This window comes from Apis dorsata, unplaced genomic scaffold (genome assembly GCF_000469605.1).
Source record: "Apis dorsata unplaced genomic scaffold, Apis dorsata 1.3 scaffold_74, whole genome shotgun sequence".
Taxonomy (NCBI): Eukaryota; Metazoa; Arthropoda; class Insecta; order Hymenoptera; family Apidae; genus Apis; species Apis dorsata.
In genome coordinates this window covers 1,000,800-1,018,008 of record NW_006263372.1, presented here as the reverse complement: position 1 = coordinate 1,018,008, position 17,209 = coordinate 1,000,800, and the positions used below count along the sequence as shown (strand labels likewise).

General features: G+C 25.3%; 1 protein-coding gene and 1 long non-coding RNA gene across 3 annotated transcripts in view; one reads left to right on the top strand and one right to left on the bottom strand.

The window, feature by feature from the left end:
- The window catches only part of LOC116184894, a 6,351-nt gene extending 2,415 nt beyond the window's left edge, over positions 1–3,936 (top strand). The window contains exons 2-3 of the long non-coding RNA XR_004149554.1: positions 2,964–3,415; positions 3,666–3,936. This is a non-coding gene — a long non-coding RNA (uncharacterized LOC116184894). The remainder of the gene's footprint in view (positions 1–2,963; positions 3,416–3,665) is intronic.
- Positions 3,937–7,318: 3,382 nt separating this feature from the next.
- The window catches only part of LOC102674019 (fructose-bisphosphate aldolase-like), a 20,730-nt gene continuing 10,839 nt past the window's right edge, over positions 7,319–17,209 (bottom strand). Inside the window, exons 1-5 of one of the 2 annotated variants that reach the window (XM_006610488.1) lie at positions 16,144–16,747; positions 10,812–11,021; positions 10,048–10,491; positions 9,225–9,578; positions 7,319–8,479 (exon numbers count right to left, since the gene is read on the bottom strand). In XM_006610488.1, the coding sequence (XP_006610551.1) occupies positions 8,387–8,479; positions 9,225–9,578; positions 10,048–10,491; positions 10,812–11,018 (1,098 nt within the window). In that variant the 5' untranslated portion in view covers positions 11,019–11,021; positions 16,144–16,747 and the 3' untranslated portion in view covers positions 7,319–8,386. Of the gene's footprint in view, positions 8,480–9,224; positions 9,579–10,047; positions 10,492–10,811; positions 11,022–16,143; positions 16,748–17,209 lie in introns of those variants that run through there. The other variant, XM_006610489.2, reaches the window with a different exon arrangement.

The following is a 17,209-nucleotide window of genomic DNA, read 5'->3' as shown; positions in this document are numbered from 1 at the left end:
TTTTTTTTTTTTTTTTTTTTTTTTTTTTTTTTTTTAATATTAATTGTAGAGTTAGAGAGAAAAAATAAATACAAATTTGGAAGAAGAAACGAAGACAATTATTATTGTACGAGAATTCATTATGTTCTCTGAATATTTTATAAAATCAGAGACAAGAAGTTGCAGAGAAAAGTATATAAAATTTTATAGAATATAAAAAAAATTTTTTGGGATATCTCTTTTAAAAATCACGAGCCATATAATGTAAAATATATATATAATTAATTTCTCGTTACCTAATTTTTTTATCTAATTAATAATTAACAATTTTTTTGAAAAATGTATACGATTATAATACGTGATTTATATAACAGTAAATGGATCTTGTCTAAATGGATGTTTAATCCTCATCTCAAGGAAGGGAAAAATTAAAAAAAAAAAAAAAAAACCAAAATCCTTCCATTAATCACCTTAAAACTTATATCCCCAAACTTTATTCCATTTCATCCTTTTGAAGACAAAAATCGAAAAGAACTCTTCTCTCTTTCCCCTTCCCCTTGTATTTTTTCGAATTTCGATAAAATAAAGTTTTAAAAAGAAATATTTGTCGAATGAAGAAATGGAGGAATAATGGAACAAGCGAACGAAAAGCCACGGTTGTCGATTCGTTTAATGATCGCAATTATTTCTTAAGCAAACTCCTATTTCTCTTTTAGTGTGGTTGGCACTGTTTAACGAGGATACACTATGAAATGAATAGAAATTTCAAACGTTAATTTTAAACGTGTATTATATTAAACTATCGACAGTGAATTTTTTTAGTATTCAAATTTGATCAGAAGTTTTTTGATTATTTGCTTTTTAATTTATTTCGTAAATATTTCGTTCGTTACTTTCGTTCAAATTAGATTAAAAAAAATTTGAAAATGAAAGTGCAATTTCATATTAATTTATAAATTGTTTTTTTATTTATATAAATATTGGAAGTTTCTAAATTTTTGCTTAATTATAAATTTGCACAAGGTATCCATTACTTCAATACAATTCTTTATATGTTTCGATCTTACAGTATGTAAATTATTCTATTTCTTTTCGAACGAAGTGTTCAAAAAATGAAATTATTTACAAAACTACGAAATTTTAACTAAAATTTAAAAATTTATTTAAAATATCCATACTTAAAATTTTAATAAATTATATCTTCTTCGTAAAAATCTCAAAGGAAAATCATAAATAAAATTGATAAAAGAAATATCGTTGAAAAAATGTTATCTTCAAAGGATTAAATATCCAATGATATAATGAAGTGAGAAAAAAAAAGAAAGAAACATATATAACTTAGCCCATTATGACTGCATTGCTATTCCTCTCCTCACTTTTCAGCCCTTTCCTGTCTTTCCATTCTTGCACAAACAGCCTGTCATTCCACGTATCAATCATTCCCAATTGGTCATTACGAAAGATCGAGAGAGACAGTGTGCGGAGCCATTCTTTTTATCGAGTTTATGCGAAACCAATATTTCGAAGATTTGGATATTTTTTTCTCCAATATCAAATTTCGTTCCATATATTTAAAAAAAAAAAGAAGGAAAAAAATTAGAGAATTAATTTTTGAATTGGAATTAAAGATGATTTTTGAAACGTAAAATATATAATAAATATTGGAATGAAACTTGAGAGTGGAATATATTGAAATTTTTAAAATTTGAAATTAACTCAGAGATTATTAAATTCAATTTGTATTATTAAAAATCCAAAATCTATAATATTTAAAAATGACGAATATCGATTAACAATTTAATTCTCCCGAATCTAACATATATCTAAAAATAAATATAAATTTTCGAAATAACTACACGGAATCCAAATTATTATTTTATAAAACGAGAAAATTAACTGAAGCTACTTCTCCGTTGTTACAATCTCCGAATAATTTAGAAAAGTGACTCTCATCAAATCTTACAATCACAAAAATAAAGTCAATCGAAAAGACGATGGTTGTAGGAAGCAAGCCAACAGCACGAAGACTCTTTCGTCAGCACTTCTTCTTTCATTAACTCCTCTTTCTCCTTCCCCCTCCATTCCTCCCATACGCACACACATCTTTAGAGATACCGCGGCAAACAACTAGAGGAAAACCACTTTAACAACTACCAACATCCCCCTGGCACACAGAGAGCAATCGAACATCCCCATTTAAGATGATAAAAGCGACTAATCCAAATATAGGTTTCCGCTTCCTCGCTCTATTTCTTGCCCTCCTCGTGTAAGGACGAGCCTGGTAAATGAATTACGCGATCTCTCGAATCAGGTCGACAGAAATTACGCGAGAAGGTCGGCTCTCTTTCCTCGTTTAAAACAATCGTCATCACGCTACGAGATTTTATTAAAACGGCATTCCGAACGCTTACTTCCGGTTCGAGGAAGCCGGATGTCACTCGAGGGAAGTAAGGCTAATTAAGTTAATTAGAAGCCGCGTTGCTTCTTTCGATATCCTTGAAAATATTTCGAAATAAATCTTAACGTGAAACGTTTGATGTATTTGTGATGTATTTGTATTTTTTTTTTTTCAATTTTTTTTTAAATTGAGTATTTTTCGAAGGATTTGTAAAAGAAAATCTTTGTTTAATTTCAGTCGTGAGATTCATCATAAATTTTGATTAAATATGAATTTTTTGAAATGTTGTTATTATGAAAGTATTTAATATTTATGAAACATTTATAATTTGAAAAATTCAAAATTTTTTAAATATTTCGAAAATTGATAAGATTTCTGTTTCCAGTTGAGAAATGCTCAAGATGATTCATAAAAACGTGATATTCTATACATAATTTTTCGAAAAAAATCAACCGATTTTTTGATCGATAACGCAAAACCAATTTTTAAAAATATCCTGAAATAAATCCAATCTAGAATACTTATACCCACATTCTTCTATACGCGTATTTCAATTTATTTATCCGATAATTATTTCACGTTTCAGCATGCAAAATATTTTGCAACAACCAACAATATATTTGAAACCATGGACACATAACACCCTATCCATAGTACCTCGAAAGAAGAAGGATTAACCTGAACACACTGAATCAAATCAAATGAAATCGCTCGTAAAGCAGTAAAATAATAACTATCAAACACAATTGTATCAATCGACTCGATTGATAATAATTAACAACAATTAACGACACCGACACAAGACAAGTCACTGAACAACCATTATGTAACTCACGATACGAGACGTATAAAAAAAAGAGGGAAAAACACTTTTAATTCGAAAAAAAAAACACGATCGATTTACCGGATCTTTAAGGTTAACTGCGGTGGAAGGAAACCGGTCGCGGACCGGCTGCTATTTCCTCACGCACGTGTTACTCGACCCCACGAAAGTCACTAGGCGGCCAGTAGCGACCCCCGCCAGTCGTGGAGGAGACGGTGGGTGTGAGACAGGATGCCTGAACGTCTGCCTATGGGAGGGATGGCGTTGGTGGGGGCATGAGAAATAGTGGGGTGGAAAAACAGGAACAAGCGGGCAAGAGGCTGGTAGAGTGGGGCGATACCCCTCTCTGACAAGAGAATCAGACAAGAGAGGGATCCATCCCTACTTTGTTCCAGTCTGCAGCATCCCCACCACATATCCACACCCACGGATTAAAAACCGAAATCCTTTCTTTACCCCCTCTAGGTATTCATGATATGCTTGTTGGATGCTGCGCAGTCTCTGCACTTGTATCACGGAACGGACTTTCTGTGATAAAGCTTGACAATACTTTTCTGGCATGGCGAGACGATTATGCGAAATGTAATTTGATAGTAAGGAGATTGGAAGATGGAAGATGATGCGAGAAGGATATAAGTTTGGCTTTAGGAAGTTTTAAGTTTTGGCTTTTGAAATCTAAATGAAAATGATGAGAATAATCCATTGAATGATATTGATAAATAGATTGGTTTTTGATAAAAATGGTATAAGAAGTTATTTTGGATATCGATTATATACATATAAAATTTTTCAATTAAATTTAATTTATATACAAAATTTATATTAATTTTTCTTTTTCATATATTATTTTTTACTACTTGATATACTATCATATAAAATTATAAATAGAATTTTATTCTGTTACAGAATATCTTGAATGAACACGAATTACAAGTTTAAGAAAGCGTGTTCAATTGACATCCTGTATCTCGTGTAATCACGTGCCAAAAGTATAGAGAGAGAGAGAGAAAAGATTGTAAAAGAAGGACAGAGATAGAGTAAAAATATTGAAATCAGCGCCATCTTCAGAGTGCCGCAAATGAAACACGAAAAGAAGGATAGAAGATAGTAAGAGAAGGATAGTGACATAGTAAAAACGGACTCTTAGCACCATCTTTCGACAATTTTTCAAAAATTAGTTTGAGTTCCAAAAGCAAGAGATGGCGCCAAATTTCACTTTTTATCATTTTATAAGCTTTTCGTATCATTTCAATTTTAATATTTTTCGCTTCTCTGTTTGATTTTTTTCGATTTATAATTAAAAAATGATAAATAGAATAAAAATTCGAGATGAAAGTAGAAAAATAATGAAAAAAATTGAAACTTATATTTTTTAAATAAATAATTATAAATTAGAAAATATATCTTGATACGAAATTATAATAAACTTAATCTAATTAATATTCATTTATTATCTAATTAACATCATTTTCACTAGTACCTATAATCTATCAATGATTAAGAAAAAGAAAATCTAAATAAAAGTAGCAAAAGAAGTGAAAATTTTTATTTTTCGCTTTAACTTAGAGAATATATCTTGATACGAAATGTTTATTTAAACTTAATCTCATTAATATAATTTATTAACCTATTTTACTAGTACCTACAGTCCAATCTATCTAATTAAATAACTAAAATTATGCAAAATTTAGACTGGACTGCAAGTATGCGTAGTTCTTGGCTTGCCATCGCGTTCCGAAAACTATTACTGATGAAATATTTCTAATATTTTTTCTTTTTTTCAGGTAAAAAAAAATTTTGTAAAAAAAAAATTTAGAAAGCGATGCCAATTACCGGGTCTCACCGACGAGGAGGTGACTACGCATCGAGACCCATCTAACAATTATTGAAATTTATTTATATTATATAACGAAAGAATGAATAAATAAATAAATGATATAATAAATTAAATAAATAAATAAATATAAAAATAAATGAATAAATAAATCTAAAATAAAAAAAATAAATGAATGAACAAATAAAAGTATAAATTAATAAATAAAAAAAATGAATAAATAAATAAATGATATAATATATTAAATAATATATTAAGTAAATGTAAAAATAAATGAATAAATAAATTTAAAATAAAAAAAATAAACGAATGAACAAATAAAGTATAAATATTAATAAATACAAGTAAAAAAGAAAAAATGAATAAATAAATAATTGATATAATAAGTTAAATAAATAAATAAATGTAAAAATAAATGAATAAATAAATCTAAAATAAATAAAAATTTAAATAAATGAACAAATTAATGAAAAAATAATATTAATAAATGAAAGTACAAAAAAAGATGAATAAGTAAATCAATTAAAAAATAATTATATATAATACATGACAACAGTATTAAATATATATAAAATAATATTAAATTTAGTTAAAATATTTTATTTTCGATCTGTACGCTATCTACGTTCGATACGAAATGATCGCTCTCTCGCGACGTGCGTATATTATAGGACGAAACAAATATTACGAAGTTCGGCGGAAACATACGTACTCTACCGATTTGTTTGAAATTAATATTTTGAATATAGTGGTCAATAATTTAACAATTTTTAGATTTTTATTGTTAAATTATGAACTTAACAATTTTTTTACGATATAATATGTAATAATTAATATATATTTTTATAAACTAAAGTTGAATTTACATTTTTCCGATATTAATTTTCGATTTATAATTATTACAATATTTTAACTAGTATTTTACACGAACAATAGTTACAAAATAGTCGTAAATGGATTTATAATGGTCAACAATTTGTCAATTTTTAAATTTTTATTGTTAATTTATGAATCTAACAATTTATTATGGCATTATGTTATAATTAATATATATTTTTACGAATTAAAATTAAATTTATTATTTTATGATATTAATTTTCAACTTATAATTATCTTAAAATATCTCTAAAGTTTTTAGAATTTCTATTTCAATTTATTTATATAGAATATATAATTATTATTATTATTATTATTTATATAGAATATATATATTATATAGAATATATAGAATAATATTTTATAATAATATTTTAATAATAATTATACTATAATATATAATATATATATTATAACATATATTATTATAATAAATCTATATATATGTATATTATAATAATAATTAAATAAAAATAATATTACAATAATATTCTTATAAAATATTATTATAAAAAATTCATACATTTAATTTGAAATTTACTAATCGTTCCTATTGAATTTATATTTGAATTAAATAATTATATTCGAATATTTAATTCATCGTTAAAGCATGTAACTTATCAATTTTATGAATACACGATTATATAATGAAGTTATATATTCGATTTAACTTTTATTCACCGCTTTTTAAATCCTATTATCTTCCAGCATTAATTGATTGATTTTTATTTAAAGTAATTACATCAAATTTAATCAAATTATTTGAAATAGAAAAAAATGAATGATATCATTCAAAAATGTATATTAAAAAATTTTAAATAAATAGAATAATAATTTATTTGGTAATAATAATTAATAAATAAAAAATTAAAAATCGAAATCAAAAAAGAAAGAAATAAAATAAAATATAAATAAACCAATAAATAAATAAAAAATTAAATGTATAAATGAGTAAAAGTAAATGAATAAATTAATAAATAAATAAAAAAATTAATGAATATTGTATAAATGTACTTGCAATATTTTTGTAAACTAAAACTGATATTACTATTTTATTTTTTTATTTATTCATTTATAATCACTTATTTTATATAAAATTTTAATAATTTATTCTACTGTTTATGTATTTATCATTTTTTTTATTTTTTATTCTTTTATCATTTATTTCTTCATTTATATAATAACTCATTTATTTTTTTTATTTCTTTATTTATTTATTTAATAACTTTTATAACTTAATAAGTGTAATTTCTAGATTATAGATAAAATTCTGAACGATTATATTTTGTCTATAATAATTTAAGAAATTATAACATATTTAACATACATATATATATTTTAACATACATGAAATATAACTTTAAAAATATATGTTTTAGGATAGGTTTGAAATAAAAAGACACGGCAATTCCCCTCCACAGTGTATTTGGTGACCTAGATTGCAATGAAAATATTAGATATAACATCGATGTACGAGATAGTTTTCAATACGTTACTTAAATATCTATAATATAAGATACACATATTGTATAAGTAGATGACATAATATTACGACTTCATAATATTCGACTCATTTACTAACAAACAACATTTAATATGTATTTTTACTTTGTTTTTCTTTTTTTTTTTTTTTTCCTTTTTATACATGTAGAATATTATAACGACATTGACAATATATATATAATATATCTGTTTCTTTTTAGTCGTAGTGTTACAGAATATAATAACGCGTGCGTAATTCGAATGTCACGAAATCTATTTACGATCTAAATAAAGAATTTTCATCTCTTTTTCAAATTGATTTCATTCGATAGGCTCGTACGTATATACATCGATCAAATAAATCTCTTTCGAAAATTGTCGTAATGTTCAAAACAAACGATTCTGCGACGAGAGGTTATATGAAACATTCTTCATCGATATCATTCAAAGAAAATGAATACAATAATATTGATGAAAATAAAGGAAAAAATCAAAGACAGCGCAAAACACGAAGCGTAAAAGCAGTAATGATAGTATTGATGAAGAATAGTTTTTTTCGCTTGTTTGTAAAAACACGACAATCAACGAAGAGAATCAACTATGATCGCTTGTTTACAATAATCCTGAGTGTTAAAATTTATCTCAAAACAAGTTATTTCTCAGCTTCTGTATACTCGATTAAAAATCATCGTTAAAATTCATTTCGATCATTAAAATATAATTTTAAAAAACACGTATAAACATATAAATTTTCCGCAATAGATTAAAATTGAATCCATTCGATTTTTAAATTTAAATTCTTCTCTGTGAAACATACAATTATACAGACGCTGTGTTCTATGTTTCGAGCATTTTTCGAGCATTTTTCTTAAGTTTTTCTTTATTTGTTTCCCATCTTCACTGTCGATAGTTATGTTTTTATATCGCAACGGTGATCGACGTTGGCGATGTTTGATCTAATTATCTAATCCTTATCAATATTTTAATGATTACTTTAGTACGCGTGATTCGCGACGAAAAGCGTAGCATTGCCAGCAGCTCCCATTACACCACCGCTATATTTACCGAGTGCCGATTCGCTGTTAGCCTAAAAAAATAAAAATATAATTTATTATTAATAAGAAATAACAGTTTGTTAATTATAATTAATATCTAATATTAAGTATCTAATATTACTATATTGTTAGTATATTTATATGCAATATAAGTGAGTAAAAGAAATAAATGCAAAACTATCTATGACACTTACTATGGAAATGTTTTTTTGGAAAGGAAGAAAGGAATTTAATAGAAATGGGATGTTATAAAGAGAACATCATGTGCAGCTTTGCCAGCAATACTTCCAGCTTTATATTTGCCTAGGCTGGCTAGACCATTTGCCTAAACAATCATTTAATGTATATACATGCAAAAAAGAGATATTAAAAAAATAAAAATAAAAAATAAATAACAATTATGTAAAAATAATGAATAAATTTAAATAAAATAAAATAGAAAAAATTAAGAATAAAATAGGAAACATAAGAACACATATAATTATATAAAAACGAAAAAAAAAATTTCTAATCGTAAAATATCTAAGATTATAGAAATAAGATTAAAAAAATGATAGAAAAAAAAATTATCCAAATCCATATATATAAATAATTCATATAAATAAAATATTTTATTAAAATTTTATTTAAAAAACTATACTAAAAAAAATTAAAATGGAAAATTATTAAATTTAAAAAAATTTAGTTACAATTGTAAAAAAAAGAAAAAGAAAATTTATTCTATTTATACATATAATGAAGAAAATTTGAAATAAAAATACGTAGTCTTAAAATTACCTTAGCCCTCTTGATAAGCTCTTCCTGACCAGCAGTAATCTGTTCCTTCTTGCCTCCCCATGCGCGAAGCACGGAAGCTTGAAGAGCACGGCCATAACTGAAGGTCAAAGCCCAAGGTTTGTTCGCGGGGAACTTGTTAATAGCATCCAAATTCACAGATGCCTCCTCTTCTGATTGACCGCCACTGAGGAAAGTAATTCCAGGTACTGCAGGTGGAACGGTACGCAATAAAGCGGTCACAGTAGCTGCTGCGATTTCCTGAGGTGAGGCTTTATTTGGACAACTCTGTCCTGGTGTTACCATATTCGGTTTCAAAAGAGTTCCTTCAAGATATACATGATGATCACTGAGTGCCTATAAAATGTGATCAAGTTTTAATAATTATATAAAAAGGAAAAAAAAGTTCTACAATTAAATCATTAATAATTAACGAAATATTATAAAATAAATTGATGATATTTTTTAATTCTTTATATTATATCTTATATATGAAAAATATTCTTTCATATAAGTATTGTATTCTCATTTTTAGGAAAAATATGAAACTATATTATATTGGAAAATTCAAATTTTTGTTCTATAAACAAGAAGTTTATATTTTACAATTTATAATATAATTGATACTATTTTGTAACTGAATATTTTATTTTATTTATGACATTTCTTCTATTTTCAATCAAACAACTGTAAATAAATATAAAATTATTGTATAAGTTATTATTGTAGATAATTGTTATTTATACTATTATTTATACAAATTTCTGTGCAAGAGATCAATATCTTTGCGTGAAACGAACCAAATCAATGTGTACTTTTCTCTCACCTTGTACACGGCGGCCAGAACTTCTTCCGTGACCTGTTGGCAACGGGCAAGATCATGATCACCATCAGGTAAAATCTCAGGCTCGACGATTGGCACAATCCTAGCACTTTGACAAATAGAAGCGTAACGAGCCAAAACATTGGCATTTTCCAAAATGGCCAATTTACTGGGACAATCCTTTCTGATTTTCAGCACGCATCTCCATTTAGCGAATTGACATCCATCTTTCTTGTATTGAATACAACGAGCTTGAAGATTGTCGAGACCCTGCGTAGTGGTTTCTTCTTCGGTACCAAATAATGTTACTACACCTGTGTCAACCTTGATACCTGGCAAGATATTACGTTGTTTCAACAATTCGACGAATGGTGTTCCATCATCGGCCTTCTGATACAAGGTCTCGTGGAATAGAATAACACCAGATATATGCTGGCTGATGACATCCTTTGAAAAGATGAAAAAAATTATTAGAATTATTATATAATATATTATATTAGAAGATTATTAAAATTATTTTTAAATAATTGGATGCTCTAACTATTAAATAGAAATTTAATAGTAATGATTTTAGAATTGCATTTGGATATAACAATAAAATAAAAGAAATAACAAAAAAAATAATAATACAATAAAGATACATATTGAACTTTAATTATTAAATAATTGCTTTTCTTTTTGCCTAAATATTTAATTGACTTTTCTGATTTAAACAGGATTTTTTTGCAATATATATTTATTATATTATATAATAAAAAAAATTGTACTTTAGCACTGGTAAAAAGAAGTTGTCTGTATGCTCTACGATTGTCCTCAGTATTTTCAACATTGATGTCTTTTAGACGCTTGCCGATCGTTGCGGTCGATTCATCTGCAGCGAGGATTCCTTTTCCAGGCGAAACAATTTGCTGAGCAATGTTCTTCAATTCTTGTTTCAACTCAGGTGTGAGCTTATCATATTTTTCTGCAGCCATTGTCTACAAAACATGTTTCATATTAAAAAAAGAAACTTTCGAAAAAAATTTAAAAAATATCAATCTTTCGAAAAAAGCAATTAAATAATTTTTCTTTGTAAAGAATTGTAAAGAGGAGGGAAAGAAGAGGTTAGAATTTTAAATGCAATAATTCTTCCTGAATGCTTTCATCTTTTAAAACAAGTCTTTCGATGCGCAGATATTGTGCACATGAAATATCAAATGTCCACTAAGGTTTCCGTAGCGTAATTGAATTTCACAATGGCCCATTAATGTCAATATTTCATAAAAAGAAAACGTTAATCTGACCTATTTCTATACTTTCATTCGTTCTATTACTTTGAACTAATAGATCGATATATTCCTAATACGTTGAGAGGAAAATCATCGCATGTCATTTAATATTATATTAAGGAATTTCATAATTTTCATTAATCATATTAGATTTGAATGATTAAGTTCATAATTGTAGATTAATTTTTTACAATGGATTAATTTTCAATTAATTATTTCTCATTAATTCTCTGGCTAATCTTATGTCAAAAAGAATAATAAGATTTTTTTTTTTAAACTTTTCTTTTTTCAAATATTTTTTTTAGTAGTAAATTCATTAACAATTTATATATATATATTTAATGGTATAATAAATATACTTAATATAAATTTCAAAATCATCGTATCAATTAATTGCTTATAATTAGATCAAATTTATAACCCGTACCATAGCTCGTACTAAAATAATATTCCGTAAAATCTTTGCTTTATAGATAATCATTTTTAAAGAGATCATTTTTTCTATTCTTCGAAATGAGGTTGACTTGTAAATCTACAACTATTTAACACTATTTGCTATTATATTTTTAATTAAACACTTTCAATCTAAAATCATATGAAACATTACAATTATTATTTACACAGATTTATATCAGAATATTTAAAAAAAAAAAAGTAGTAGCTATTTCAACAGCTATTTTCTTTCTCTATAATAACTAATTTGAAAATATTCAATTCAATTACAGATTTTCGTAAATCGATAATTTTCTATCTGAGATTAACTTCATGATCAAATGTAATAAAAAACATAAGATATAAATTAAAATATAAATTTAGAAATAAATTGTTATAATATATTTCATAATTATTTTTATTTAATAATTACTTTTTATTTTTTAATATATTATAAGTTATATAGAATAATCTAAGAATACATTTATTTTTATATTTTTAATATAATTATTTTATTCAATTTATCATCTTTACAATGACACAGAGAAGTAAAGAATGACACTTTTCAATCGTTCATCAAGATATTTATAGGTTATGTAATAAAATTAATTACATAAATATATAATTCAAAGTAGATATTAAAAAGAATATCTATGAATTTTTTACAATAATTATGCAATATAAATAATCAAGCTAAATTTAAAATCTCTGCATATTATTATTTAGTTAATAAATATATTATAATATAATATTACTATATAATTGTCGTGCCTTCAATAGGTAAATTCAACAAGTAAATTGTTCATTTTAAATTATCTATCTTAATATACGATATAAAAACACTCCAAAAACGATTAATATTCTTGAACAACAAAATTAAAAACAACCAATAACTTAATATTAGTTCACTGATAAAATACTCTAGCGACAAAACAGTGAACCATTTATTTCACTAAGACGTAACATGCAATATGTTGAACATTAATCTCTATCTAGAAAAGATAGTGTCTAAGGAATAAATTTGCGAGGACAGGCAAATGGAAAAGTTCGTAGGAATTGTCACGAAGAATGGATAGGTGGTTGTCCATAAATTGTATTCGCCAAAAGTAGTTTTTTGATTTTAAATTTATTAGTTTATAATACGACATATATTAGTCATATATATATTAGTCAAGATTGAAATAAAAAAATTAATTTGATATACATCTTATTGTAGTGTCTTCTATACTTCTTTCTGTAATCTTTGAGTTGAAAAAATCATACGAATGCAATAAAAAAAATATGAATATTTTATATATTTAATCAACGAATGTTTGTAAATCGATATTGAAGTTCTTGCATTAATTATTGCAACTGTGAAAATTGCGATAAAGAGAATAAAATTGCGTTCTATTGAATCAGCTTGTTATTAAAATAATCGATAAAATAAAAATAATATTAAAATGGAAGGAAATTTTTATAAATCAAAATATCATGTTTTTGACTTTTTTGGATTTGAGAGTTCTCAACGATTATTGAATAGTAAGTTTAAAAATAATAAAAATTTTTAGATTGGATATGATATTGGGATTTGAATTTCTTAGAAAATATTTATAGAAATAGTTGAAAAAAAATAAATGAAATATTTGACTAGCTTTCTTAAATCAAGATAAAAATCGAATATATCGAAATTAAAACGTGACAGTATGATACGAGATAAAATATAGAATAAAAGGATTAAATGTTATACAATAATAAGCCGCGAATCTTTAAACGTGTATTTCACATAGAATTATCATCAAATTGATTATTCTTAACCTTAAAGAATAAATATATTGCAAAAAATATTATATTCATAATGAATTTTGGAAAATTCACGAATTTTATTATCATTAATAATTACTAAAATATTTTTATTGATATGTTTGAATTTATTTATATATTTTTATTGATATTAAAAAAAAAAGATATATTTTAATTCTGAAATATTATTTAATAAATTTATAAAATCTTAAATTAATAAGTTTGATTTTTTGTTTAAATTTAACTAGTTTTTTATGAGGATGAAAATTAAAAATATGTACTCTATTTTCATTTTCATTTAATAACACAAAACAATAATAAAAAAGAAAAACCAATTATATCATTCTTTGAACTAAACAATGGATACAAAAAATTAAACTTAGTCTTGTGTATACTATCATTATATTATTTTTTACAATTGTGCAAAATAATATCTTTTTGGTCCAATTCTAAAGCAGAACTTTTCTTCTTTCAGAATATCCTTACCACATAAAAGTATAAACTAAATGATGCAAACATGAGTTAAAGATCGATAAAACGACTACAATGAATCTCCATTCAATAGAAGTCGTAAACAAGCGCCGCGCGCGCGTACACAAATTAACATAACAATATTACAATCTTAATTAACAGATTGTCGACATCGTAAATCGATTTTTTCTTTTCTTTACACTGTACTGACTTACTATCTTTTTAAATCTTTCAAAAAAGATATATACATAAATAAGAAATATACTTAAAATTTTGTCTTTTTAAAATTCTTTTTAAAGTTATTATTTTTTTTTTAATTAATTTTAATCAGTATATACAACTTCAGTGAAATTTCAAATGATAATTATAAAATTATAAATTTAAAAATTAGAAATTTAGAAATTTTAAATAATGCTAAATGGAAAAAAAATTAAATAAAAATTGCATTACTAAAATAAATAAACTCACAATCTAATAAAAACGATTTGATAAATTGAAAATTTTAAACGAGATTTCTACAAATGATTTACAAAAAATTATTTTAATTAAACCTTGATTCCCTTTTTTTCCAACAAAGAAATCAAGATTCACTTAAATTAACAGGTTTTAAAAATGCGCGCTATACAACATTTAACATTTAAAGAAAGAAAAAAAAAAGAAAAAAAGAGAGAAAAATGAGAAAAAAAAGAGAAAGGAAAACGAGAGAAGGATCGCACAAGAAAGGAAATTAAAATCGATAAAACGGTACACAACGGCCAACGTTGGGTTCTTTGTTACTACCTTTACCTCTCCCTATCATCTTGGTCTTGAATAAAATCAATTTATCCTATGTATAAAGCAGCAATATAATTTTCTTGAAATCATATACTTTATATAATGCTGACTTCTAACAATTTCCATCATATCATTAATAATCACAATAACAATAATAATTTTGCTAATTTGATACGAAATTAATAGTGTTTTACATGAACATAGTAAACAGCATTGATTTCAAATAACATATGATTTCATTGTAACGAATAGAATATAGACTCAAATTAAAACATGGTTAAATATTCAATAATATATTAATTTTTCTTGATTAAAATATTTTTAGATTAAATATTACATTTTTTTAGATTAAATACTAAATTTTTTTATGTTATTAATTTTTAATTATAAATTATATTTAATATAAATTGTATAGATTAAATATATAATAATAAAAACTAACAAAATAAAAAATCGTTATTTGTTATTATAATATAATTGAGAAATAATGAAGCATATCTATGTATTCATCTATAATAATGTTTCTGATCTCAGATTAGAATCTAAATCGGCTAATTTTCAAAACAGAACTTATATTAAGAATTCTAATTCTGATAAATAAAAACAAAAATATGTATTTTTAAAATCTACGAATAAAACTATAATCACACATAACAATTTTCATACACTATCTTAAAAAGAAATTCACTTAAGTCACAAATTCTAATTTTAAAAACTTATATATATATAGAATATAATGGAATATGCATGACATAACCTATAATAATGTATGTATATTCATATATTTATATTCATAAAGATTCGTTAAAAAGTGTTTATTAATTTTAATGACATAATTTATTATTTAAATTAATGTATGATGTATAAAAAATTTTATTATTGATTATATATTTTTGCATTATAAAAGAAAAATTTTAAAAAGACATATATCAAGTCCACTCAGCTGATAAATTCTGAATTAAATAAATCTGATAATCTAATAAATTGATGATTATCATGATAATGTTGCAGACAATCATATTAATCATATCTCTATCTGAAAGCTAATAAAAAGCTTTTTATTTAAAAATGAAGACATCAGTGTTCATTAGTCATTATGAGGAATGAAATAGTGTGAAATTAATAGTTTGTGTATATACATGTTTCATGATATAAAATAATTTTTTTCATTTTATAAATTAATTCTTTTTAAGAAAAATAATATCATTTTACAAAATTTAAAAAATTATCAATTTAATAAATTATTATAATTAAACTTATAAATTATATAATTTATATATTTTATGTAATATAAGTTTTAATTGCATAACAATTAAATATTCGAAAATCGTGATCTCACAATCCATAATCTAAATCTCCCATAATCACTTACCTGTCCTAAACATATGATTCTTGTCCTGATTCAATCCAGATCGCAAATAAATTTTTGGATTTCGCGATTCGTATTACAGTCACACGTATATATAAGAGCAATAAATATAATATAATCCCAATAATAATAATAATGATGATAATAATAATAATAACGGCAATAAATATGTTCTCTTTGGTATTATTCAGTCCTCTAAATATATCTTGTTTAATTTTCAAAAAATCGATTTTTTGTTCCTCTTTTTCTTCAATCTTTTCAACGTTTTACTTGAATATAATAATTGTTACACCCTTAATATCACCGACAATACCGATACGAGATTATAAATATTTAAGAGAGTAAAAGTGACCGGAAAAGACGAAAAAAGTAAACGGATCGTTGGCAACACAACGCGTTCTCGGCTGACGAAACGATGTTAGACGTCCCGTCGGGCCCAGCCGAGAGGACCCAATTTGCCTATTCGACTACATCTTTACGGATCGTCGAAGAACGAACAGTGCTTGGAGCGCGTGTCTCGTGCGAGCACGAGACGACGACTGGCTTTATCCGGCTAGTTCGCCCCATCCAAGAGGCGGCAGGGGTACCTGGCTGCAGTGCAGTGTCGTAACTGCAAAACAGGGGGGTAGTTGCTACACTCTCCCTCTTTCTCTATCCTTGCTTTCCGACTTTCGTCATCCTCTAATTTCAAATTCCGCACTGTCTTCCTTCTACGCATATGTACATAACCCTATCTCTTACGTTTGCCTATATTCTCATATTCATCCTCTTTGTCCCATCTTCGAGCTCTCTATTAACATTGTCTCTCCCCTACATACTAGACAACTGCCCTTCTTTTTTCCATCGAGTATAGTTGTCTTTCTCTTTTTTCTTTCTCTATGCATATTATCTTCTTTGTCCTGCAACAAAGTTCACTTCTACCGGCATCGTTGTCTCATCTACGAACTATCCTCCTTCTTTCCATTGACTATAGTTGTTTTTCTCTTTCTATGTGCGCACATAGCTGTCTCGCTTTTTCACTATAACCCCACCCCTTCCAATTTCGTGGAAATATCGCTGTCCCACTTCT